Raw genomic sequence first — 24,093 nt, 5'->3', positions numbered from 1 at the left:
AGACTGTCTTTGAAATTTGAATCTTTTTTTTAAAAAAATTGGAAACTGATGTAACAGTGACTAGGGCAAGGAGCTGTACTCTGGGCAGTCATCAGTTCAAATTTCTTCACCCCACTCTTACTAGGTGCTTTTAATCAAGGCACTGTTTTTCAGCCTCAGTCCCCTCAGCATTGTCTGCACTATGGAGATAATGCTGATCTGCTTTACAGGACTGTTGTAAACAATTATTATGCGATAATGTGAGCATAAGTGCTTTGAATGCTGAAAGCATAATATGGTGTTATTAAATATGAAAGCACCAGATAAGGCCCACATTCTACATCCCCCCCACCACCAAAAAAAAGGAAAAAGGTCAATGATGCTGTCTTTTTTTCCCCTCCATGAAAAATGCACTGCCATTCAGAGCAAAGCCAGATGAGGCAGTAGTGCAGACTTAGGTCAGCATCAGAACAGTCACCCCTCAATCCTCTACAAAGGGGGCATGATTTGTGGAAGACTGAAACCACCAAAGCTGGACAGGTTTAGCAGAGCACCCCCCCCATTGCCTTCAAAAAAGCTTTTCCCCTGTTACACAACTCAGAAGTAAACCACACAGGGCTCAAACTGACAAGGTTGTGTGAGAAAACTACAGTTCTTTTAGCTGTTCCTTCTCATACTGTAAATTTCATTGTGCTCTAGAGAGGTTTCTATCTGATCTGATTACAGAGTCTTTTGATTAATATTGTAACATCACTTACAGGAACTGAGAAACCTCCTAATAGAAATCATTCTGTTGCCAAGAATTACTTGGTAGTAATTTCCATTTAATTCATTAGTGATTGTGCTGATTGTATTCATAAGCTTATTACTTCTGATTGTGTTCATAAGCTTATCAGGATCAGACAGTAATAGTAAATTTATTATCTTTGAAGCAAACCTGAATCTATTTAAATAACTGATTTCTAAGATAATAAATTTACTATTACTGTCTCCCCTTACTATTACTCTCTCCCCTTCTAGAGGATATGTGTTGGTTCCTGGTCCAAAGAGCAGTTCTTGTACCAACTGTTCCAAAGCATCATTTGTCATTTGGGGTGGTCCACAAATTGTTTAGGGGTACAGCCAGGTCCCATGTGTGAGTGTCCTATGGGCACACAGCTTTGGAGCAGTTGGTACAAGAACTGCTCTTTAGACCAGGAACCAGTACATGTCCCCTAGAAGAAGAGAGTCCTCTGAATGTGGAGTGTATGATATGTGGTAGTCCAGACCTTACTTTGGGGTTCAGAACTTTATAACTCTCCTCAGTGTTTTTGGTCGAATTCATGAATAAGTAATGAATAAGGAACCAACTTCAGCCTCCTGACATCAAGATGGTTGTACCATCACAAGGCCTCCCAGTTTGGTTTCTATAACTTTTAATATCTTTGTCATAATTAGACTTTCCAAATTTTGAAGACTTGCTTGTCCAGGATTCATGCTGTCAGTGGCTCTGTGGTGGTTTGTAATCTGTCTTAATAGATCCATTACTTGATCTGAGTTGGGCTGTTCTCTTCTGAGCCAAGCTTGCTTTCTTGCCTATCAGATTTCTCTTAGAAGGTTCGAAGCACATAAAGAAGAGGAGGAGCATCACTAAAAGCAGAAACTGTAGCGCACAGAGCCCATTCACAGTCAGATAGTAGCTATGATAGAAGAAGGAATGCACTAATGGAAAGGCAAATGCTGCGTGAAGGAGAAAAGATATAAGCTGAAGACCATATACATTTCTGCTGCTTAAGAAAAATGTCACGACCAGCAAACAAAAGACCAGAGAATCACAAAATAGTAAGCATAACTTGACTGTGTAATTGATATGTTTTGAGATGTTATTAGGTAACTAATTGTTAGTCAATTAGCACATTCTTATATGTCCTATGAATTCACGATGAATGTATTTTACAAGCCGATGGCATCTGTTTCTTGCTGTGCTTTGTTAGATTATTTTAGCTTAGTCTCTATGAGGGAGGTTAGGCTGAGAAAATGATAACTTTTCTGTGGTCATCCTGCGGTCATCATGGCTGAGCCAGGATTTGAACTCAGCTTTCAAATTCCAAAAAGTTTTTTTCCCCTACAGAAGGTGTTTTAGAATGTTGTATAGTGTAATTACAGTAGCAGAACCAGGAAGAAATCCCAAGCCGTTTGCTTCTAAATAATCTGAAAAAACCTCACAACTAACCTCTGCCTCAAACCATTCTTGGTGCCTGAATTCTTAACAAATATTGACAATTCCACTGCATGGTCACCAGGTGGCAGCACAACTTGCTTGTGTTGCTACTGACTTGTAAGTTCAGCAAAGAACTTTTAAATTATGAAATTCTTACCCTAGGAAAGAAACAAGGGCTGATTACAGAGCGACAGTTTGAAGTGACCCAGAGACACCTTAGAAACCATCTTGAAAAATCCATCCAAATGAGCACATCTGCCTCCTGCCCCCATCCCATAGTCACCTTGTCCTCCAGCATCCTCAGAGTGGCTCAAAAGCTACCACATTTGAAGTGGTAGCAAATTTCTGAGCCGCATGCCAGTTGCCTCTTTGGCATCTGGATGCAGAAGCACGCAATCCAGGTGCCTTGGCAGTGTGAACCTGCCAAGCCGCTTCCAGCCTTGGCAGTGTGAACCTGCCAAGCTGCTTTTTTAAAAAAAAAATTGCTTTCAGATGCATAGGTGCCTGCTGCATGAGCACACATGCGCATGACCAGGGGTCGTTTTGTAGAAAAAAAGGTGGTGGAGTTCATCCAGGGATTGTTATGAAGCTGCACCTACTATTCAATGGACAAGGTGGGAAGGAAGTGGTGCAGGGCTTTTTTTGAGCAGGAAAGCACATGAACGCAGTTCCAGCTGGCTTGGTGTCAGATATGCAAATGTCAGATATGCAAATAAGCCCCATGTGGAACAATGTTGACATCAGGGGGTGTGGCCTAATATGCAAATAAGTTCCTGCTGGGCTTTTTTAATGAAAAAAGCCCTGAGGAGGTGGAACTGTCAGAAAGGTTCAGGAGCTGCATTCCTGTGAGCTCCCGCTGAATCCGAGGCCTGTGCACGACCAAAAAATGAATGGGAGGGGGGAAGAAGCCCTCACCAATCTACAGGGGATGGTGCGCAACAGCTGTCTGATTGTATCACGTCGCCCCCCGGACAGGGTGGGAACGGCTTGTGGGGAAGTGTTTGGATGCTTTGGGATGCTTTTTGAGCCAGCCCGATTTGGGACTCCTCCCATCCACCCCAAACTGGCAGTCTGTTATCAGCCAAGGTGTTGCTTTCTAAGGTGTAGTTGCTAAAAGGGAAATACAAGGGCGGGGGGGAGAGTGGTTTGGAATAATACAGTTTCCTACACTAAACCAAGAAATAAAAAGAATCTATTCTACATATGTCTTAGAATTCCTAGTAGTTTTTAAGATTTTTTTTCTGCGAGAAGCAGTATATGTTTTGGAAAAGAAATCACTCTTTGGAGTCTAATAGCATAAGGCACTATATGAGCATATGAAAAATAAATGTATTCTTAGATGATGCACTCCCTTCTGCTACTTATCTGTATTATGCTAATAATCATCTGATATAAACCATATAAAATTAGGATGCAAGCATGTGACATGGGAAAGCCATATTATTCTGCACAACGAGCTCAAGGATGCAGAGCAGGTCATTCTGAGTGAGCTGTCTCTGCACTAAGGTTGCCTGGAGAGAAGAATGTCTTGTCCCTTTAATTGAGGCTTAATAGTACACTACTTGCCGGGTGATTTTATTTACTTTCATGCCATGAAAAGCTTCAGCTGCCCATTTGTATAACTTAAGCCCCTGTTAAGGGGACAGGACATTTTTCATCAGGTCTTCTGGAAACTTTACTTTGTGCCATTACAATCTTTTCCACCAAGAATCTTTTGGCATTAGGATTGTTAACAGACCTTGCCAACAGCTCCCCCTCCCCCAAAAAAACAAACCCCGCCTGCTCGCCCTTTATAAGGGACATAATAGTTTTTTTTACCAAGTAATGTTACTTATTTCACACTGTGAAAAGCTTCAGCTGCTCTTTTCACACATCAGACATTTAGTAAAGGGACAGGACACATTTCTCCAGGCATTTTGCCAATCCTACTACTTGATATACTTTTGATGAGTCCCTTGGTTCCCCCAGATGCAGTTCTAAAACTGCTGCCTCAGGACAAAGCAGATCTGTAAATGAAGCAGTGGAGGCTCCTGAAAAATAGGTGGTGGAGCTCATCCAGGGATTGTTATGCAGCTGCACCTACTATTCAATAGTCAAGGTAGGTAGGTGGGGAGGAAGAAGGAGAACCCTCAGAAAGGTTCAGGAGCTGTGCTCCTGTGAGCTGCTGCTGAATTCAAGGCCTGGTGCTAAGGAAGGGCTTGCCCCGCCTCCACATTGTGTCCCTGCTCAAAATTGCTCTCTCCAGCTGCGACAAGGGTTGGCTGTATGTTTTCTCCAGCAGGACAAATAGTGACAGATCTGGGAAATAACACAGGGGAAGAGATTAAACCTTCCCCTTCAGCACTGTGGCCGCAGTCCAATTTTCCTTTTCCCAGGGCTTTGGCATGGAATTAAAGTTGCCAGGAGATCCAGTCACAGATCTCCAGTTGACAGGTTGTGTAGTGAGGTAGTGGTTTTCTGACTTCTAATACACCCTGGGGTGCATTAGAAGTGTACCAGGTCCATCCATGAGAAAACTAGTAACAGACTCAATCACTATGGTTACTCTTCTAGAACCTCAGCTACAGAGGCTTGGGATGGTGGTGGGTATTGTGGGATGTGATTATATCTCAGCAGAGCCATAGGCCTGACATGCCTTATGTGAACAGAAGGCGTTTCCTGCAGAATCCTCTGCACTGCACATAGGTTTATTTTCAAACAGTGGTGGGGGGGATCAGCGGCAAGACTCTTAGGGGTTTTTTGTGTTATTTAAATTTAGGATAGTTCCAGTACTGAAGCTCACTAAGGCCACAGTGTGTTCCAAATGGGTGGTGTTTCACAACAGCACTCGTTCTTTTAAAATAGGTGGCATTTTAAATATTGTTCATTGTGGTGGAGAATGCACCACTAGAACCGTCAAAATCTTGTGCACACTATCAACATAAACAACTTCTAGCTTAAGTGGTTGATAGTCATTGTATCTATACTTCTTTTCCAAGGATTGCTCATAACCATGTGACCCATTTTCTTTTAAACGGTTAAACTACTTTTGCATTTCATTCCATTGCATTTCCCTTCTTTCTTTGTCTTTCCAGCAAAGCAGTATAAAAAACTGTATGACTTTGTTGCCATGTCCCCCCACCCCCTTTTATTTCTCTTTATTTTGTAGGACTGGCATTTGCCCACCATTTCATCCTCTGCATCAGCACATCATATGGTATGCAGCTCTCCCCACATATCCTCCCACATTGCTTTTTCCTGGGCACTGGGATATTTAGGGGATTTGTGTTGGGATATGCTTTTGTGGTATTGCCAGAATGGTTGACAGTGTGTAATGGAGCACTTAAGGAGGGCTAGAAATGCACTTTCTTTGTTTGTTTTTTAACTAAAGAAGCTTTCTATTGGAGAGCTGGACCAATTGGGTGGGAAAGCAATCTGCTTTTAATTTATTATGTTCCTTAACCATAGGCTTCACTCAGTATTTCCTGTAATTGGCAGAGCAGAGAGCTTTTTGTGCTCACCTACGGTGCTTTGGTTGCCCAGCTGTGTAAAGATTACGAACAGGATGAAGACGTGAACAAGTATTTAGATGACATGTAAGTAGCAAGTGTATGTTCAGGCACTGTTATATAATGGCTTAGCAGAAATATTGTCTCCCTAATGTCCCCTCCCCCCGAGTATGAAAAGTCTAAAACCGAGGAGAGAAAACAGAATATGGCATGAGGATGTGGAAATCACTCTACTTGTCAAGCTCTCATTGCTTCTTTCTGAAATTCCCAATCTCTGTCCTCCAGCACCAGTTTGTTTGGTCTGCATCTGTTGCTTCTGAGTGTTCATAGAGCCCATGGTATTCTAAAGAGCTTTCCAGGATGTACCTGCTGATTCTGAATGGCTGCTCCATTTTGGCCTTGTAGACTTGCAGAATGGTAGGATCACTGCCATTATTGACCTGTTATTGCCCAGGAACCCTCCGATAGCAGACATGGTCAAAAGGGTGTTCTTGTCTGGTCTTTGAGATAGCAAGGACATGGAAGCAGCACAGTCCTAAGGTAAATGGGGTCCAAGATAAAATGGGCTTGAGTGAAGTGTGGCTGTTGGAGACTGGCCAGGTGGTATGGATGGGTCTATTCAGCACTAGCTGAAACTTTCAAATAATCATCAAGATTAGCCTAATATAGGACAATAATACAAAGGAAAGCAATTGAGGCTTGATTGCTAACGCTACTCATAGTAATTTAAAGGGAAACTTCCCCTCTTGCCCAAGGTTTGTTATCCCTTCACAGTTGGGAGGCCTGTCAATTAAATTGGCTTGGGAAATGTGGCTTGAATTGGGTTCAGGCTGACATACCCCAAGAACATGTTACAAAGCCTAACCAGGAAATGAAGACGACCTGAATGTGGCTTGACATACATGATATGAAAGTACTGCTTTTTTCTCTTCAGCTCATATGTTTGATACCTGAAAGTTGAAAGTTTCTTAGAGCTAATGGCATACACACTTGGAATCTGTACATTTCTGAAGAGCATCTTGAAACAGTTTGCAACTGCAAATTCTGAGACTTAGCTAATATGTCTTGACTTGCATCAGCCAGCATTATTTTGAACATCAGTTTACAAGAAAGTATATTGTCTTTGTGTCCTGCACAGCCTGATCCTAAAGCACTAAATGCTTTCCCATTAATTGCAATTATTTTCCTGGTCAGCACTATGGGGAATAGTGAGAGAGTTTAAGAAAGAGTAAATCCTTGCTCCCCCAATCCATTTGCAGCCTTTCAGCTAGGCGGGAGGTGCTGTTGTTCATATCTATTTCATTAAATTTTAAATAAAAGTACCTTAGTAATCATGTTATATATAATAGTCCAATACTATCTTCAGGCTTTGGGTCAGCTACTTTATTTCTTGCAGGTAGGGTTGCCAAGAGGCCTGGGAAAAAATGCCCTGTCCCTTTAACAGTTTTTCATGGGGCAGTGGGCAGTTAAAGCTTTTAATGTCATGGAGGTTAGTGACATCATCAGGAAGTGAACATCCCATTATGCTTGAGTTTCTCAGGCCTGCTGGCAACCTTGCTTGCAGGTCTTTACAACCAGGCAGGAATTCAGCTGGTGAAAGTTCCCCCTACAGTTCTATGTGAGGGAAAACTTAAGCTTTTGACTCTCAGCTAGGGTTGGTCTAGTGGTTCTTTGGACAATCTGTTGGGATCTTGGAGACCAGTTGCTTCCTGTCTAATTGTTTATATGATATGTCAGTCTCAAGGGCCTGTTTTTAGTTCTGGTACATAAGCTGCTTTGAATTCAGTCTTCAGAGGAAAGTGAGAAATAAATTATTTAAACTAATGTTGGAATCAGTTTTTAGCTATGGTTAGTATCTATTTATTGACTTTATTTATACCCTGCCTGTCTGCTCAGTGGGAACCCAAGTGACTTACTTTAATTCTCTTCTGCTTCATTGTATCCTCACAATAGCCCTGTGAGGTGAATTAGGCTGAGAAATGTGACTGATCTAAGGTCACCCAACAAGCTTCTATAGCGGTAGGGATGTAAACTTGGGTCTTCCAGATCTTAGTCTGACTAGTGCCTATATATAGCAAGATACAAAAGCAGGCCAGGGTGAATTTTTTTCTGGTCACTTAGTGACCCTGATTTCATGCAGCTGTTATCAGTTATATAAATAAAAGCCCAACCATGGTGGCAATTCTGAGGATTTCCATTAGTTAGATGTGGCTTGCACAGGATTGGTTCACACTGTCTCTGCCGTGCCATTGGCTGATTCTGCTCTCCCCACTCACCGCCAGCCCCATCAGGCAATAACTCCAGCATAAGCCCACTGACTTTCGAGGGAGACAGTTCTCTGCTGACAGGGGGCTTCCTTATCAGTACTGCCTCTTCTCAGGGCCTGATGGTAGGAAGTCCAGGACCAGTCTGTCTGAGAGCAGGCAAGGAGGTGTGAGGGTGTAAAACAGGAGAAAGATCTGTGGTGCTTGACCCCCCTTCCCCCGCAGCTATGGGCCTGTGCGCATGAGAAAACAGTAGGGTTCCTTCTCTTCAACTGAGGCAAAAGGAATGTTCATTCACAGCAGGGAGGGGCCCTTTCTGTCTGCCAATGCTCTTCACTCTTTCTATTCCAATTAGGCTACACTGGGCTCATATGACAGAATGGACTCTGAGGGAGAGGCCTTTCCTCCTGGGGAACCACTCAGAGTTACAACTGCTCTCCAGATTGCAGAGATCAGCTCCCCTTGAGGCAGAATGCCTTCACTTGGGGGGGGGGGGGGTGGGAAGACACAAGGCTGGGGGGAGCACTCGCACAGAGGCCTTTAGTGGTACCTTTCCACATTGGTTAGAAATTCCTAAGCCCTCTGAGGGAGGCCTTTCCTCCTGGGGAACCACTGTTGCCAATCTCCAGGTGAGGGCTGTAGAAGCTTGACTGGGTGATTTCGAACCAGCCAGTCAACCTGTCTCATGGGGTGGTTGTTGTTCAGATCAAACGGGGGAGAGGAAAGGAGAATGATGTGAGCTGATGTAATGGCTGACGACTCCTCCCTATTAAACAGTCTGTCAGAGATAGACTGTTGGTCTGAAGGGTCTCACTATAGGCCTCAGGCAGAACTCATTGGGCCCAGTGCTGACTACGGCTGCCAGTTCCAGTTTGGTGAGAAATTCCTGGAAATTCTATGGTGGACTTTGAGGAGGCTGTAGAAGTTAGGGCTTCAGAGTGGGGTCTGCCGGACCCAGGTCCTTGCTGTGGAAGCTGACTGACTGATTTCAGACCAGTTGCAGACTTCCAGCCTAACCTGCCTCACAGGATTGTTGTTCAGATCACATGGGAGGAGAGAATGATGTAAACTGCTTTGGTTTCCTCCTCCCCCACCCCCCCCGTGAAGAATGACTAATTTTCCTATATAGAGACTGCAGGGAGGGCGAAGGCGATGGAAAGCTGAAGTCAGAGGGGCAGATAAAGCAAAGGAGATAGGGTTGCCAATTCCAGCTTAGGAAATTCCTGGAGATTTAAGGGGCTGGGCCTGGAGAGGGCAGGGTTTGAGGAGGGGTGGGACCTCAGAGAGGTACAATGCCATAGACTCCAAACCAACAATTTCCTCCTGGAACCACTGTTGCCAGTCTCCAGGTTAGGGCTGGAGATCACTCAGAATTACAACTGCTTTCCAGATGCCAGAGAGCAGCTCACCGTGAGGTGTGTGTTGGGGGAGTGAATGCCTTCATTTGGGCGGATGGGAAGACAGCAAGGGTGGCAGACACTTGCCCAGAGGCCTTCAGTGGTACCTTTCCATGTTGATGGGAAATTCCTGGAGATTCTGAGGTGGACTTTGAGGAGGGCATAGAAGTTAAGGCTTCAGAGTGAGGTCTGTTGGACCCAGGTTTACCTTGTTTACATTGACTTCCAGAAAGCTTTTGATAAAGTTCCTCATCAAAGGCTCCTTAGAAAGCTCGAGAGTCATGGAGTAAAAGAGCAGGTCCTCTTGTAGATCAAAAACTGGCTGATTAATAGGAAGCAGAGAGTGAGTATAAATGGGCAGTCTTTGCAGTGGAGGACGGTAAGCAGTGGGGTGCCACAGGGCTCAGTACTGGGTCCCATGTTCTTTAACGTGTTCATAAATGATTTGGAGTTGGGGGTAAGCAGTGAAGTGGCCAAGTTTGCAGATGACACTAAATTGTTCAGGGTGGTGAGAACCAAAGAGGATTGTGAGGCACTCCAAAGGGATCTATTGAGGCTGGGTGAGTGGGCGTCAACATGGCAGATGAGATTCAATGTGGCCAAGTGCAAAGTAATGCACATTGAGGCCAAAAATCCCAGCTACAAATACAAGTTGATGAGGTGTGAACTGGCAGAGACTGACCAAGAGAGAGATCCTGGGGTCGTGGTAGATAACTCACTGAAAATGTCAAGACAGTGTGCGATTGCAATAAAAAAGGCCAATAAAAAATGCCCCTGTATAAATCGATGTTGCAGTCTCATTTGGAATACTGTGTGCAATTCTGGTCACCGCACCTCAAAAAGGATATTATAGCATTGGAAAAAGTGCAGAAAAGGGCAACTAAAATGATTAAAGGTTTGGAACACTTTCCCTATGAAGAAAGGTTAAAACGCTTGGGGCTCTTTACCTTGGAGAAACGTTGACTGCGGGGTGATGTGATAGAGGTCTACAAGATTATGCATCGGATGGAGAAAGCAGAGAAAGAAGTATTTTTCTCCCTTTCTCACAATACAAGAACTTGTGGGCATTCGATGAAATTGCTAAGCAGTCGGGTTAAAACGGATAAAAGGAAGTACTCCTTAACCCAAAGGGTGATTAACATATGGAATTCACTGCCACAGGAGGTGGTGGCAGCTACAAGCATAGCCAGCTTCAAGAGGGGGTTAGATAAAAATATGGAGCAGAGGTCCATCAGTGGCTATTAGCTATATATATATATATATATATATATATATATATATATATATATATATATATATATATATATATATATATATATATATGACAGCCTATGTAGAAGCTGCAGAAAGGGGGAAGGAGATGGAAAGTTGGAGTCAGAGGGGCATATAAGGGGAAGGAGATAGGTTGCCAACTCCAGGTTAGGGAATTCCTGGATATTTAAAGGGTGGGGTTTGAGGTACAATGCCATTTCCTCCTAGGGAACTGCTGGAGATCACTCGGATTTACAACTGCTTTCTAGATAGCAGAGATTAGCTCCCCTTGAAGTGGGGGGAAGTTAATACCTTCACTTGCGTGGGTGGGAAGACAGCAAGGGTGGCAGGTGCTTGCCCAGAGCCTCTTTCTAGAGCCTGTTGTATCTTTTTTCACAAGGGGCCTTACTCCTAGTAGTTATATAATAGCTGTCAGCCAAAAACAAATACATACACACACAAAAAAAAAACCCTGGAACCCAATTCAAAATGTGGATTCATGTTGAAAAGGTGTTAATTTCTGTTCATTTTTCTGGAAAAAGAGGTGCCGGAACTCTCAAGAGGCAAATGAAGGAGAAATACAAGGTGCCCTTCATGAACCTTTAAACTTTTTTGAGAATTTTGTTTCCATTAAAAGGTTCCAGAACTCCATTCTGCCATGTTCCCTCAGAAAAAAAGCTCTGCTGTTCAGTACAACCACTGTAAAAATTATAATCTGGAGAGTTTTCTAGATAAATAGTTGAGAACTGGTCAGTGCAGAATGAATATGGCAGTGATTTTATTATTCATTTGTGGAATTTCAGAAATGAAATGAAAAAAAGTCAGAGAGTAGAAAGGGATATTTTAAAGAAACGAGAAAATAACCATCAGTACGAAGTTTATAAAAACTCTCCAAACATATACCCTAATTTAAACAGCAATCTATTGTTACATTAACTGCTCCTAGTGCACAGGTATAGCTTTCCTATGTGCCCTTAGAGACTCATGTTGGTCCAGGCTCTTTAAGGTTGTGTATACAGTGCTTCCTAGAAATGGGAAGAGACAAAGGACATTCAAATCATACAGCTGTATTTAGAGTTTTAAAAGACTGCATAAAAGAAAAGCGGAGAGAGATCATATTCAAAATCAAGTTGGTCCTGCAGAATACACCCAAAAGAGAGGGGGTGACTGCTAGCTAAGGGAGGTAAAAGGGATAGATTATACTTTTGTCTGTCTAATGAAGGGGTGGCCAAGATTGCTTAACGTACAAGCCACATAGAATAAATGTCATATGTTTGAGAGCTGGGAGGACGGCAAATAGATCAGAGAGGTAGAAAGAAAGCAACTTTAATTTTAAATGCATTCTCCAAGCTGTTGGCTGGTTTGGCTTGGAGAAATATTTAAAGAGACACATGCCTTCTCCAAGCCAGCCAGCAGGGCTATGGGGGCTTGGAGATAGGGCAGTATCATTGCTTCTTGCCTGACCCATTCAGCATTTTGTATGATGAAAGAAAAAGCAGAGAGAACTGGCTAACTTTCCCCCTTTTTGTACTAGGGGATACAGTATTGGCATCAGGCTGGTTGAAGATTTTTTAGCTCGCTCTGCTTTGAAGAAGTGCCGGAGTTATTCTGAAACTGCAGACATAATTGCACAGGTACAAGAAGATACAGACACTGCTTTAATTTGGCAAGGCCAGGTCCCAGTTGACTCATTATCCTCTCCCGTAATGGAACAATCACACCAGCTGTGCAACAGATAAAAATTCAGTTTTTAGACATATGCTTGGTTGATACGTTATTGTTTTGAAGAGCAACTGTGTGTGCCTGATGGTCATATGTGTGCAGCATTTTTGTTCCAATATGTTGGTCAGTGGCTAGAGATTGCAAAAGCCGTGGCACAATGGAAGAGTATCTGCTTGGCACACAGAAGGCCCCAGGTTAAGTCCCTGGTATCTCTAGTTGAAAGGATCAGGCAGTAAATGATGTGAAAGCTTCTGCCTGAGACCTACAGAGCTGCTACCACTCAGAGTAGATATTGCTGACTGCTGTGACAAACTATAAGGCAGCTTCATGTGTGTGTTTGTGTATTTACTCCTGCGTCTGGTGCAGGGCTTTAACAGTATTGTTAATTCTCTGTGTAAATGATTTTTGAGAAATTTATAAGTATTTTTATTAAAAAGTATAGTAGTCCATATATATATCACAGTTATGTTTTTTTGTATTCAGTATGAAATTTACACTGATCCCATTTATTGTTTTTTCTTTTAAAGTATAGCATGGGGAGACACCGTAATTGGTTAAACATCTATTCCCACCACCTTGTTTTTTGACTATGCTGCCTGGATACAACTTCAGAGTCTGTGGGAGGCAGCTACAGAGAAACCACTTAATGTGTGAACTGACATTTGAGGGGCTTATATGCTTTAATCCATTTAATATGTGCAGACTGACTAAAAATATTGCTGCTGTCTTCTAGTAAAAACAAACGTTGGCATCTTGCCAAAATTTCTTTGTTGTTAGATAACCTAATTCTGGCAAGTGAACTGGATTTCTCACTCAGTAATTCACTCCCCCCACCCCAAAAAAAGCAGCCTTGGCTTGGGGGGGAATGGTGTGCTGGTTGGCCTAACTAATGGTAAGGAGCATATAGGATACAGAAAGTGCTCATGTTCCTTTAAGTGTTGCTCAAACGAGTACCTTTGAATAGAGTGGTGGTGTTACCCAAATAGGCAGTCTCCTAATTAGTCGGGGGAGTTAGCTTAAAGGAGCCAGAGCCAGAGGGAGTAACTGAGATCTCCACCAATATGAGGATTTCTCCCTTTAAGAGAACTTTCAAATTCAACCAGAAAGGTTTTTATTAAAAGGAAGGAATAAAACAAATGGGCACCCAATAAGCATATACACAAGAGCCAACTACGCAAAAATCAGGGAGGAAAGACGGAAAGCCTTTTTGGGGGAGGTGTAATATTTACCAGTCCTGAAGACATCTGGGAAGCAGCAGCAAAACAGCCAGCATTTCACAAAGAGAAGAGAACCCACAGAGTTGGGGTGTAGTCAAGAACACATTGACACACTGCTATGGAGCAGGGTGCCACAATTGTAAGGGAAAACAGACACTCAGCCTGGGGTGATGTGATCCCAAAACAATACCTTGATGGGCATACCAGGGATGCACAATTATTTGAGAGAGGCTTGACGACCCTGTAAATACTGGACAGGAAGAGCTAATGGGTTGGGTGAATAGAACTGAGCAATGATTAATTGTTGCTTGATTAAGGTTAGTGTAAACAGAGGAAACAAGGTGGAAAGTTGATTGGATTAGCCCAGTTGTGAGTCAGTAGGTCCTGAGAGACTTGTCCTATAGTTATGCATGGAGGGGCCCATTAGCCAGTCAGCCACTCCACCTTCCAAAATACTTTCCTAGGCTCTTACCTGGCTGGAATCCATTTTGTTCCATTTTAGGCCAGGCAGTGCCTTGCACTTATGATTTTTGAGGTGATATTTTAAGCAGGGTATTTATGGTTATTCTACATATAGAATATATAGAGGAGGGGTCTGACTGCCAACAGTAGATAGTTAATAGGAAATACCACTGAAGGGGCTGGAATCCTGTATCTTCACAGAGCACTGTGCAATGGTAGTGAGTTTTGTATCTTTCTGTGCTTTGTCATCCATTCTTTCATTCAGGAAATCCCAAAGGTAAGTGACTCATGTCTGAACAACTGGAAGTGTTTTGCTGACTGAGGAATGAAAACACTGAAGGAAAAGTGGAGCCTTCCCATACTATACTGTTGTCTCCTCATTTTGATACGCAGATCACCAGCTCTTTCCTGACAAATGTATTTATTTACTAAGAGATTATACATTCTGCCAAGAGATAATCTGGTTTCTGTTACTATAGTTGTTGTATTTCAACCCAGAGCCTTTACAAACAACATAAAACTAAGAGCAAAAGACAAAACACGGTATTATATGAATAAAATCTAGTCCATCAGATTGAAACCAGATGGTAATAAGAATTCTGTGGTGGAGTCACCAAAACCACACAACCAGAATCTGAGTAGGTTCCAAGTCAAGTATTTGCATAGACTGTGAATGCCACGTGAAGGGGTCAAGTCATTTCACTACAATATCTGCTGGATATTGTTGTTAACTTTGGATGAACATGTATAATAGCAGATGGTTACAAAGAATATCATTCCAGTTCTTACCTGCATTAGGGTTCACTCTGATGCTAATAGTTTTAGATGCTAATAAGGGATGTTTCACACATAAATATGCCAATATCACTTGAGTGTAAGAAAAAGCATTAGCACCATCTTATGTGAAGAATGTGCACATGCTGTTTTGCCACAAGTACACACTGCAGTCCTCACCACTCTCTTCCTGTGTGCTCAAAGGGGAATTAGCAGTGTGTATTCTTTACATATGGCTGTTCTGGCCTCCCAGCCTGTCTGACTCATCTTCTAACTGAAAACATGCTTGTGTGACAGAGATGGACTTCTAATAGGGGCAAGGGAATGACTGTGACAAAGTAATTGCTCATAGTATTGGGATGTAAGATGACATTTCCCACTTGTGATTTTGACCCCAAAGTACAAACATGCAGCTGTTAGACTAACACATCTGCATTTGTTTGTATATATTTATGAATCAGATGGCCATCAATGATAGCTTGGACAATGTTGGCTACCTATTTAGGTGACAAAGAAGGTTTAGATTCAGTCCTGTTTAGCTCCCTTAGTGCTGACCATCGGTGGTAGCTAAACATGCAACTAATCCAATGACAAGAACTACAGTGTTTAATCCCAGGGGTTGGTTGCAGAAGTGAAAACGCAGGAATTATGCAACCTCCAATAATATGCACTACTGATCCAGAAAATAATTAATTTGTGAATGTCATCTTTGGTGTATGGTTCAAAGGCTGACGGGTTTGCTCCCTTTTTTGTTTTTATAGTGCACGATGGTAAATTTAGTATTTAGTCTGCACATAAATCACAACTTGCAGTTCTAGCCTGTGTAACAACCAACATAGTGCATAGATCAAGTCATTGTAAAGGATTTTCAATTCAGAGGTTAATTGATAAAAGATTTAATAGTATCTGTTAGACAATAGTCTTTGATGGCTTATATGTGGGATGGCCACATTTTAAGTGAATGCCTCAATTTTTTTTAAAAAAAAGCCTCAAGTTTATTCTTACTGGATTTGTAATGAGGAAGTTAACACCCGAATGTCATTTAAATTGTGAAACTGGAGAATACAGTTTGAAGACTAGCTCACTCAAAGGAATATACATAGATCTCACAATTAACAGTGCAAACCTCAGATATTTCGGAACAAACTGAACTTCCTCAAAACAGCTGGCCCATCCTTTAAGAATCCAGCAACCTTCAGCTCAGCATATTGGGTATGGAACTGTGATACTGTGAAAGAGAGCCCCAAACTTTCTTTCCATCTCTGCAGATGCAGAAAATCAAAAATAACTTCTGTAGCTGGGGAAAATGAAGATAGGACCAGGAGGGTAGCCATGTTCATCTGCAGTGGAAGAGCTAGATTTGAATCCAGTAATACCAGGGAGACCAACAAGATTTTCCAGGTCGAAGCTTTCAAGAGTTAAAGCTCTGCTTGTCAGAAACAAGTAGGAATGGAGATCCCTCATTCCTTATATTCCAGTCAGAAGGGCTCGGGGATCACCATTCGTACTTGTATCTGATGAGGGGAGCTTTGCCTCTCAAAAACTTCTGCTTCTACCTCAGAAATCTTGCTGGTCTCTAAGGTGCTCTTGGACTCGAATCTGGCACAAACGAGGGCACTTTAAGCATGTTAGTTGAGCAGGTTTTGCCACTTGAGCAATGACAGGACACATACAACCTGGCCATTATTCTCTTTTCATTAAACAGTGTGTTGCCAGTTGCATTATGAATGCTTCAAGCGCACCTGTCCCTGGTGATTGTTCCAGGATGGTATCTTTTTATGAAATCTGATGGTGTTTCCAGAAGCAAGCAGAAATAGTGATGCTTTAGAGGTCAGATGAGGTCTTTGCTAAGCATATGTTTTTGCAGATGACATCATAACAGATGTGCAGTCAGAAACTGTTTAGACAGACCAAGTAAGAAAACTGATATAATATAGTGGGTTTTATACATGGAAGAGGCAAGGTGGTAGTGAATCATAAGCTCTTTATTGATTTCAGCATAATAAGGCCTAAGTATGAGACTGGGGAAAAGGACCAACGGGCCAACCTTATATACATGTCAGGGTTCCTGCGCTAGCGTTCTATTGGTCCATTCAAACCAGCAGGGGGCTCGTGATTGGAGCAGGGCAGCAGGGATTTGGATCTGCTGCCTGTTGTTCCCAAGTCCCCAAGCTCTGGTCGTCTGGCTCCAATGAGCCATGCGGGAACACCCAATTCAGTTCTCACTTGAGTCTACATACATAACATCCCTCCCCTCCTAATCCACAAGCCCTGACACACATAGTCCCTTAAGTACACAGGCTTGCGGTGCTCCCGTGTTGATCGCATGGATGCGGGAGAGGGCAGTGGCGCGATGAGTGGAGGGGTCAGTGATGCTGGAACGTCTGTCAGTGGTTCAGGGTTTCTGGCTGCCTCATGTTCCGGCAGAATGGCGGGGGTCGGAATCGCTGTCGCTGCTGGCTGGGGGCTGTCTGAGCCGGGTTGGCTGGCAAGTCCCGTGACCCATCGTCTTCCTCGATCTCGTCCCCGGAGCGGCAGACCCTTGCTAGGTGGCCCATCTTTCCGCACTGATGACAGACGGCGTCTCGGAATTGGCAGGAACGATGCTTGTGGTCCTCCCTGCGGCTGGCACACTTATGGGCTGGCGCACTTCCAGTTGGCCGTTTTGGTAGTTGTTTCGAAACTGCGTGCCGGAGCTTGAGTGCGTTGTCCTCCCCCGAGTCCTTGGATTCAGATGATGAGGCGGCAGCTCGATGCGCTGAAGTTGAAGCTCGCTGCTTCCTTGTCTTCTCGTAGGCCGTGGCTTCCTTGATGACCTTGGCCAGATCGGTGGCATCCTTACTGACCAATATCCTCTGCAGCTTCTCGTCCTACAGATCAAAGATGAACCGGTCCCTCAGCGCTTCATCCAGGTCTGGGAACTCACAGCAGATGAACAACTGGTGGAGGGCAGCGCTGAATTCGGCCAAGGACTCATTGGATTGCTGGCTGCGTTCTGAGAACTCAAGGCGGCGCACCAGGACTGTCGACTGCAAAGCAAAGTGAGTTGTGAGGACCGTGGTGATCTCGTCAAAGGTGGCCGCCTTGAGGGTCATGGGCGCCATGAGGCCTTGCGCCAGCTCCAGGACATCCATTCCACAGGAGAGGAGGAGCGGCGCCTTCTTCCTGCGGCCCGTGACCTCGTTGTATTCGATGTGGTTCTCCAGCTGATCTAACTATGTTTCCCATCTCTCAGGCCTGGCCAAGTCGAAGGCCAGAATTGGTCCTGGCATAGCAGCCATCTCTTCCGCGGTGGTGTGGAGCACAGTGCTGGACTGAGGCAGCGAAGCGCATTGCGGTGCCAGTCTGGGCCACTCACCAGGATCCCACCTTTGTCGCCACTGTAATATAGTGGGTTCCATACATGGAAGAGGCGAAGTGGTAGTGAATCATAAGCTCTTTATTGATTTCAGCATAGTAAGACCTAAGTATGAGACTGGGGGAAAGGGCCAACCTTATATACATGTCAGGGTTCCCGTGCTAGCGTTCTGTTGGTCCATTCAAACCAGCAGGAGGCTCATGACTGCAGCAGGGCAGCAGGGATTTGGATCCTGCTGCCTATTGTTCCCAAGTCCCCAAGCTCTGGTTGTCTGGCTGCAATGAGCAATGCGGGATCACCCAATTCAGTTCTCACTTGAGTCCACATACATAACAACTGATAAAAGCACATAATGCTTTGCCAGGACAAACAGCAAAACTTACAAAATTTAGACTTCGTGAGTATTTTAACAGATGTTTCAGTTGTTTTGAATGCTTGGTAAGTATTTTATATCAATTTCAAAAATGGTGGGACAGAGCAGCCTTTTTTAAATTCACAAGCACTCCAATGCTGACATACCATGCATATTTCTGATAAATGTATAGTCTGTTCTAGTCAAGGCGTCCTGGCCAGCTAACAATTCCCAGTTCCAAATGCATTAATCCTTATATCAGGAAATGGAAAATAGAGAAAAAGAAGAAAAACAGTTTGTTATATCTTAGTTTTCATAAGACCACTTTCTTTCCAATTTTATAAAGTCATGGTGACTTTTCTGCTTTAAAAATAGTTGAAGGAATAGTCTGACAGACAGCTGTGAACTTCCTTATTGTATTTCATCCCACCCACTCCCAGCCCTTCAGCTGTCAACCAAGAAAATTGCAAACTATCTAAGGCAAGGTATATTATGACAGTACAGAAAATGAATGCCAACAATAAGACAGTGCACTAAAAGCCAGATGATAGCTACAATAATCTATGGTGAACCTAGGCAGTACAATACAAAGTAGAGACATCACCCTGCCGACAAAAGTCCGTATAGTCAAAGCAATGGTATTCCCAGTAGTAATGTATGGCTGTGAGAGCTGGACCATAAGGAAGGCCGAGCGTAGAATAATAGATGCTTTTGAACTGTGGTGCTGGAGAAGAATCTTGAGAGTCCCTTGGACTGCAAGAAGATCAAATCAGTCAGTCCTAAGGGAGATCAACCCAGACTGTTCCCTGGAAGGTCAGATGCTGAAGCTGAAGCTCAAATACTTTGGCCACCAAATGAGAAGGGAGCACTCACTGGAGAAGATCCTGATGCTGGGAAAGACAGAAGGCAAAAGAAGAAGGGGACGGCAAAAGATGAGATGGCTGGACAGCGTTACTGATTAACAAACATGAATTTGAACAGACTTCAGAGGATGGTGGAAGACAGGAGGGCCTGGCGTGACTTTGTCCATGGGGTTGCAAAGAGTTGGACTCGACTGTGCAACTGAACAACAACAACAACCTACAATAATAATTGCTGCAAATTGTAGCCCTGTTCTGTTATAAAGGAATCCATTCTCTCATAGTTCTCCATTGACTTCATGTCATACCCTCTAGCTGCACCACAGCTTCTATGTAGCAATTAAAAATATTCCAAAAATCCATTCACAGATACCCAACCAGCTAGCCTAGTTTGGTCCTAAGACCTACTGGAGTCACTAAAACAAACTTGATATGAATAACTTAATTTCTGTTGCTTTCAGTGGCACCTAGGTATAAAGAACTTTAGCTAGATTGAGGCCAAAGAAATAAATGTGTCAAGTGTAATCAATGACGAACTATTTGGAATGCATCAAATCCAATTTTTTTTTAAAAAAGTATTGCTGATGAAAGATTTGTGATATGCCAAGTTCACTCCAATCATTTGTTTGCTCACTATTTAATACTCTCTCTGCCTCCTATCCATGAATAAAGTCTAGGCTATTTTGTTTACCTTGTAGATGTGCTTTTTTTTTAGCAAGTTAGTGAAAGAAGATTAGTTAGTCTCACTTCTGCTAATAGAATGAAATGAGGAAACATCTGCTCCTTAGGTTTTGCTGACATAGTTTGGTAGCTTACAAATAAAAACATAAAGCATTTCTAGTTGCTTCTCTGTGTAGATTAGATTGTGTCTAACACATTTGTATGAGGGCTGGATCTAATGTAAATGGGACTTTGTGCCATAAAATGTAATGCCAGGTAGAGGAGATATAAACTTTATAAAGGATGCAACCAAGAATGATATTATTTTACTTAAAATACAAACATGCTTAAAACTATTACAATATTTTGTTTAAAATGAAAAGGTGAGGGTATAGTGGGATTTGGTGATGCAATTTTTAAAATAAAACATCAAAAAAGCACAAGGATCACAGCAGAAACTAAAAATATAAAATGCTTTGAGCTTAGGAAAACATGAAATGCCTGGGCATTGCAGGTTTCTCTCCACCAGGTCTACTCAGATTGGCAATAGTTCTCCAGTGTAATATCCCCCTTTGGCTGTGGATTCCCAGGTTAGAGTACTCACTAGGCACCAGGTCCATTCAGCAGACACAAGCTGGCTTAAAGCATCAACCCTTTATTTGCAAGGATACAATCAGCAAGCAACAGCTTTAACTGGCCAAACAAATGCTGGAAAGTGAAACTACTTGAGTTCCACTCAGTTGAAATACATTGCAGCACAGATTAAGTTGCAAGGAAAACACAGAATGGGTTTTCCATTAAGATCTCTGGGCCCAGAGATCTCCTCCCAGAGTAGTCTGTCTGGGTGCAGAGACCTTAATGGAAAATCCATTCCATTTGCTTTGGAATGCTTTGCAAGTCCAGAAGAGCTTCCTGCTGGAGCAAACAAAGACAAAGCAGAAGGAGCTGGGAACTTCGGCAGCCTCTGAGCTTCAAAGGGTGAGGATAGGGATGGGGGGAGCCGCGAGCCTGATTAAAGCCTTGGGTGGGTCAGTTTCATCCTGTGGGCCATAAGTTTGACACCCCTATGGTAGTTCATCAAAAGTTTTATCTGGAGGTGTTGGATTTTGGATTGACTACTGGCGTATAAGGAACCCAGCAAAGAGATGATCTAACAGCAGTCTTGAAAAAAAATGGACATATATTGTTCAAGCTCCCTTTTTATTTATTTATTTAAAACATTTAAATTCTGCCTTTCTGCCTAATACAGGGTTGCCAAGACAGTTAACATTCAAACAGAACAATTGGGAGATGTCTTATGAAGCAAAGGCCTAGAGAAGGGAATTCAATTTGAAAACTAGGACTCTAAAATCAGAGCTCAGCCTCCTCTGACTAGTCAAGGTGGACCATCACACAAGTGATTGGGACAGATTATTGGACTGTAAACTATTCCATCTGGGTATCACCCATGACATGATAGAAGTTACAAGTAGACAACTGTCACAGCTCATTAGAAGACATTTGAGAGACTTTGACTATGAGAGCAGGTCTATCAGAGCCTGTAGAGAGTGCTCATCCTCAATAGGCATTCACTCTCCAACAACAATGCCAAACTATTTATCTGAGATAATTCTTCCGAAGTATAGAAGGGCATTCATGCTAGTGCACCTGTATGCCCTACCTTCAACTGTGATGTCAGGAAGATTCAATGGGATTTAATACTCAGATTGACTGTGTAATTGTGGCAGCAATAAAACTCTCTGGATCATATTCTTCCTGATTGCCCCAAATTTTCAGCTCTAACAGAAGAACTGATCTCCCCTTTATTTTAATCTCTCTCTCTCTCTCGGCTTGGCTTCGCGAACGAAGATTTAAGAAGGGTGCAATAGTCCACGTTTGCTGCAGGCTCGCTGGTGGCTGACAAGACCAATGTGGGACAGGCAGGTCCGGCCACAGCGGCTGCAGGGAAAAGTCTGATTTAGGGTTGGTCCTGTAGCAGTGCGATTCTTCCTCAATCTCCTTTTGTTCTCAAGACCAGCTATGCGTGCGTTCTCAAAGGAAGAGACAGCCTGGTGGATGGTGTGCCTCCATGCTTTGCGATCTGAGGCTAGGTCAGACCACTGGTGATGGTTGATGTGACAGGTGCTAAGGGATTTCTTCAAGGAGTCCTTGTACCTCTTCTTTGGTGCCCCTCTATTTCGATGGCCGGTGGAGAGTTCGCCATACAGGGCAATCTTGGGAAGGCGGTGGTTTTCCATCCTAGAAATATGCCCTGCCCAGCGCAGCTGCGTCTTCAACAGCAGTGCCTCGATGCTGGTAACCTCCGCCCGCTTGAGGACTTCAGTGTTGGTCACAAAGTCACTCCAGTGGATGTTGAGGATGGTGCGAAGGCAGCGCTGATGAAAGCGCTCAAGGAGTCGCAGGTGATGACGGTATAAAACCCACGATTCGGAGCCATAGATGAGGGTTGTCATCACAACCGCTTTGTAAACATTGATCTTTGTGCCTTTTTTCAGATGCTTGTTGCTCCACACTCTTTTGTGCAGTCGGCCAAATGCACGGTTTGCCTTTGCCAGCCTGTTGTCAATCTCCTTGTCGATCTTGGCATCTGAGGAGATGATGCACCCCAGGTAGCTGAACTGCTGGACTGTCTTCAGAACTGATTCACCCACAGTGATGCAGGGAGGGTGATAATCTTCCTGGGGTGCAGGCTGGTGGAGAACTTCTGTCTTCTTCAGACTAACTTCTAGGCCGAATAGCTTGGCAGCCTCTGCAAAGCAGGACGTCATATGCTGCAGAGCTGATACCGAGTGGGAGACGAGTGCAGCATCATCAGCAAACAGTAGCTCTCGGATGAGTTTTTCCATTGTCTTGGAGTGTGCCTTTAGTCGCCTCAGGTTGAACAGGCTGCCATCGGTGCGATAGCGGATGTAGACACCATCGTCCTCATCTAGATCTACTGCGGCTCTTTGAAGCATCATGCTAAAGAAGATCGTAAAGAGAGTTGGCGCGAGAACGCAGCCTTGCTTTACACCTGTGCCTATTGGGAAGGGCTCCGAGAGGTCGTTGCAGTGTCTGACTTGGCCTCGCTGGTCTTCGTGTAGCTGGATGATCATGCTGAGGAACCTTGGGGGACATCCTAAACGTTCCAAGATTTGCCACAGGCCTTTCCTGCTAACGGTATCGAAAGCTTTGGTAAGGTCGACAAAAGTCACATACAGAGCCTTGTTCTGTTCCCTGCATTTCTCTTGGAGCTGCCTGAGAACAAATACCATGTCGGTGGTGCTCCTGTTAGCTCTGAAGCCGCACTGGCTCTCTGGGAGGAGTTCTTCTGCAATGGTGGGCACCAGTCTGTTCAGGAGTATTCTGGCAAGGATTTTGCCTGCGATGGAGAGCAGGGTTATCCCCCGGTAGTTGGAGCAGTCTGACTTTTCCCCTTTGTTCTTGTATAGGGTGATGATGATTGCATCGCGAAAGTCCTGTGGTAATTTGCCTTGTTCCCAGCAGGTGACAAGTACTTTGTGAAGTGAGCTATGTAGTACTGTGCCCCCATGCTTCCAGATCTCTGGTGGAATTCCATCAACTCCTGCTGCCTTGCCACTTTTCAGTTGCTTGATGGCTTTAACAGTCTCTTCTAGGGTGGGGATCTCATCCAACTCTGTTTTCACCGGTTGAAGTGGGGTGAGGTGGATTGCTGAATCTTGAACTACGCGGTTGGCACTGAAGAGAACCTGAAAATACTCTGACCACCGGTTCAATATGGATGCCTTGTCTGTGAGGAGCACTTGGCCGTCTGCACTATGCAAGGGACTCTGAGCCTGATATGATGGACCATATACTGCCTTCAGGTCTTCGTAGAACCCTCTTAAATCACCAGTGTCTGCACACAGCTGGGTTCTCTCTGCAAGCTTGGTCCACCACTCGTTCTGAATGTCTCGAAGCTTGCACTGGAGGTTGCTACATGCAGCGCGAAAGGTTGCTTTTTTCCCAGGACAGGAGGGCTGAGCAAGATGTGCTTGGTAGGCAGATCTCTTTTTTGCCAGTAATTCTTGGATCTCTTGATTGTTCTCATCAAACCAGTCCTTGTTCTTCCTTGTGGAGAACCCGAGGACTTCTTCAGAGATCTGCAG

General features: G+C 43.7%; 1 protein-coding gene across 3 annotated transcripts in view; it reads left to right on the top strand.

Annotated features, from left to right (window-relative positions):
• Window positions 1–1,465: 1,465 nt before the first annotated feature.
• TRAPPC3L (trafficking protein particle complex subunit 3L) overlaps window positions 1,466–24,093 on the top strand; it is a 35,916-nt gene continuing 13,288 nt past the window's right edge. The window contains exons 1-4 of one of the 3 annotated variants that reach the window (XM_060238414.1): window positions 1,466–1,800; window positions 5,328–5,375; window positions 5,657–5,754; window positions 12,114–12,213. In XM_060238414.1, coding sequence (XP_060094397.1) covers window positions 1,759–1,800; window positions 5,328–5,375; window positions 5,657–5,754; window positions 12,114–12,213 — 288 coding nt within the window. In that variant the 5' untranslated portion in view covers window positions 1,466–1,758. The remainder of the gene's footprint in view (window positions 1,801–5,327; window positions 5,376–5,656; window positions 5,755–12,113; window positions 12,214–24,093) is intronic. The other 2 variants (XM_060238430.1, XM_060238422.1) reach the window with 2 other exon arrangements.

Source organism: Heteronotia binoei, chromosome 1 (assembly GCF_032191835.1).
Source record: "Heteronotia binoei isolate CCM8104 ecotype False Entrance Well chromosome 1, APGP_CSIRO_Hbin_v1, whole genome shotgun sequence".
Lineage (NCBI taxonomy): Eukaryota > Metazoa > Chordata > Lepidosauria > Squamata > Gekkonidae > Heteronotia > Heteronotia binoei.
Note: the sequence above shows the minus strand (reverse complement) of the source record. Positions and strands in the feature narration are given on the sequence as shown.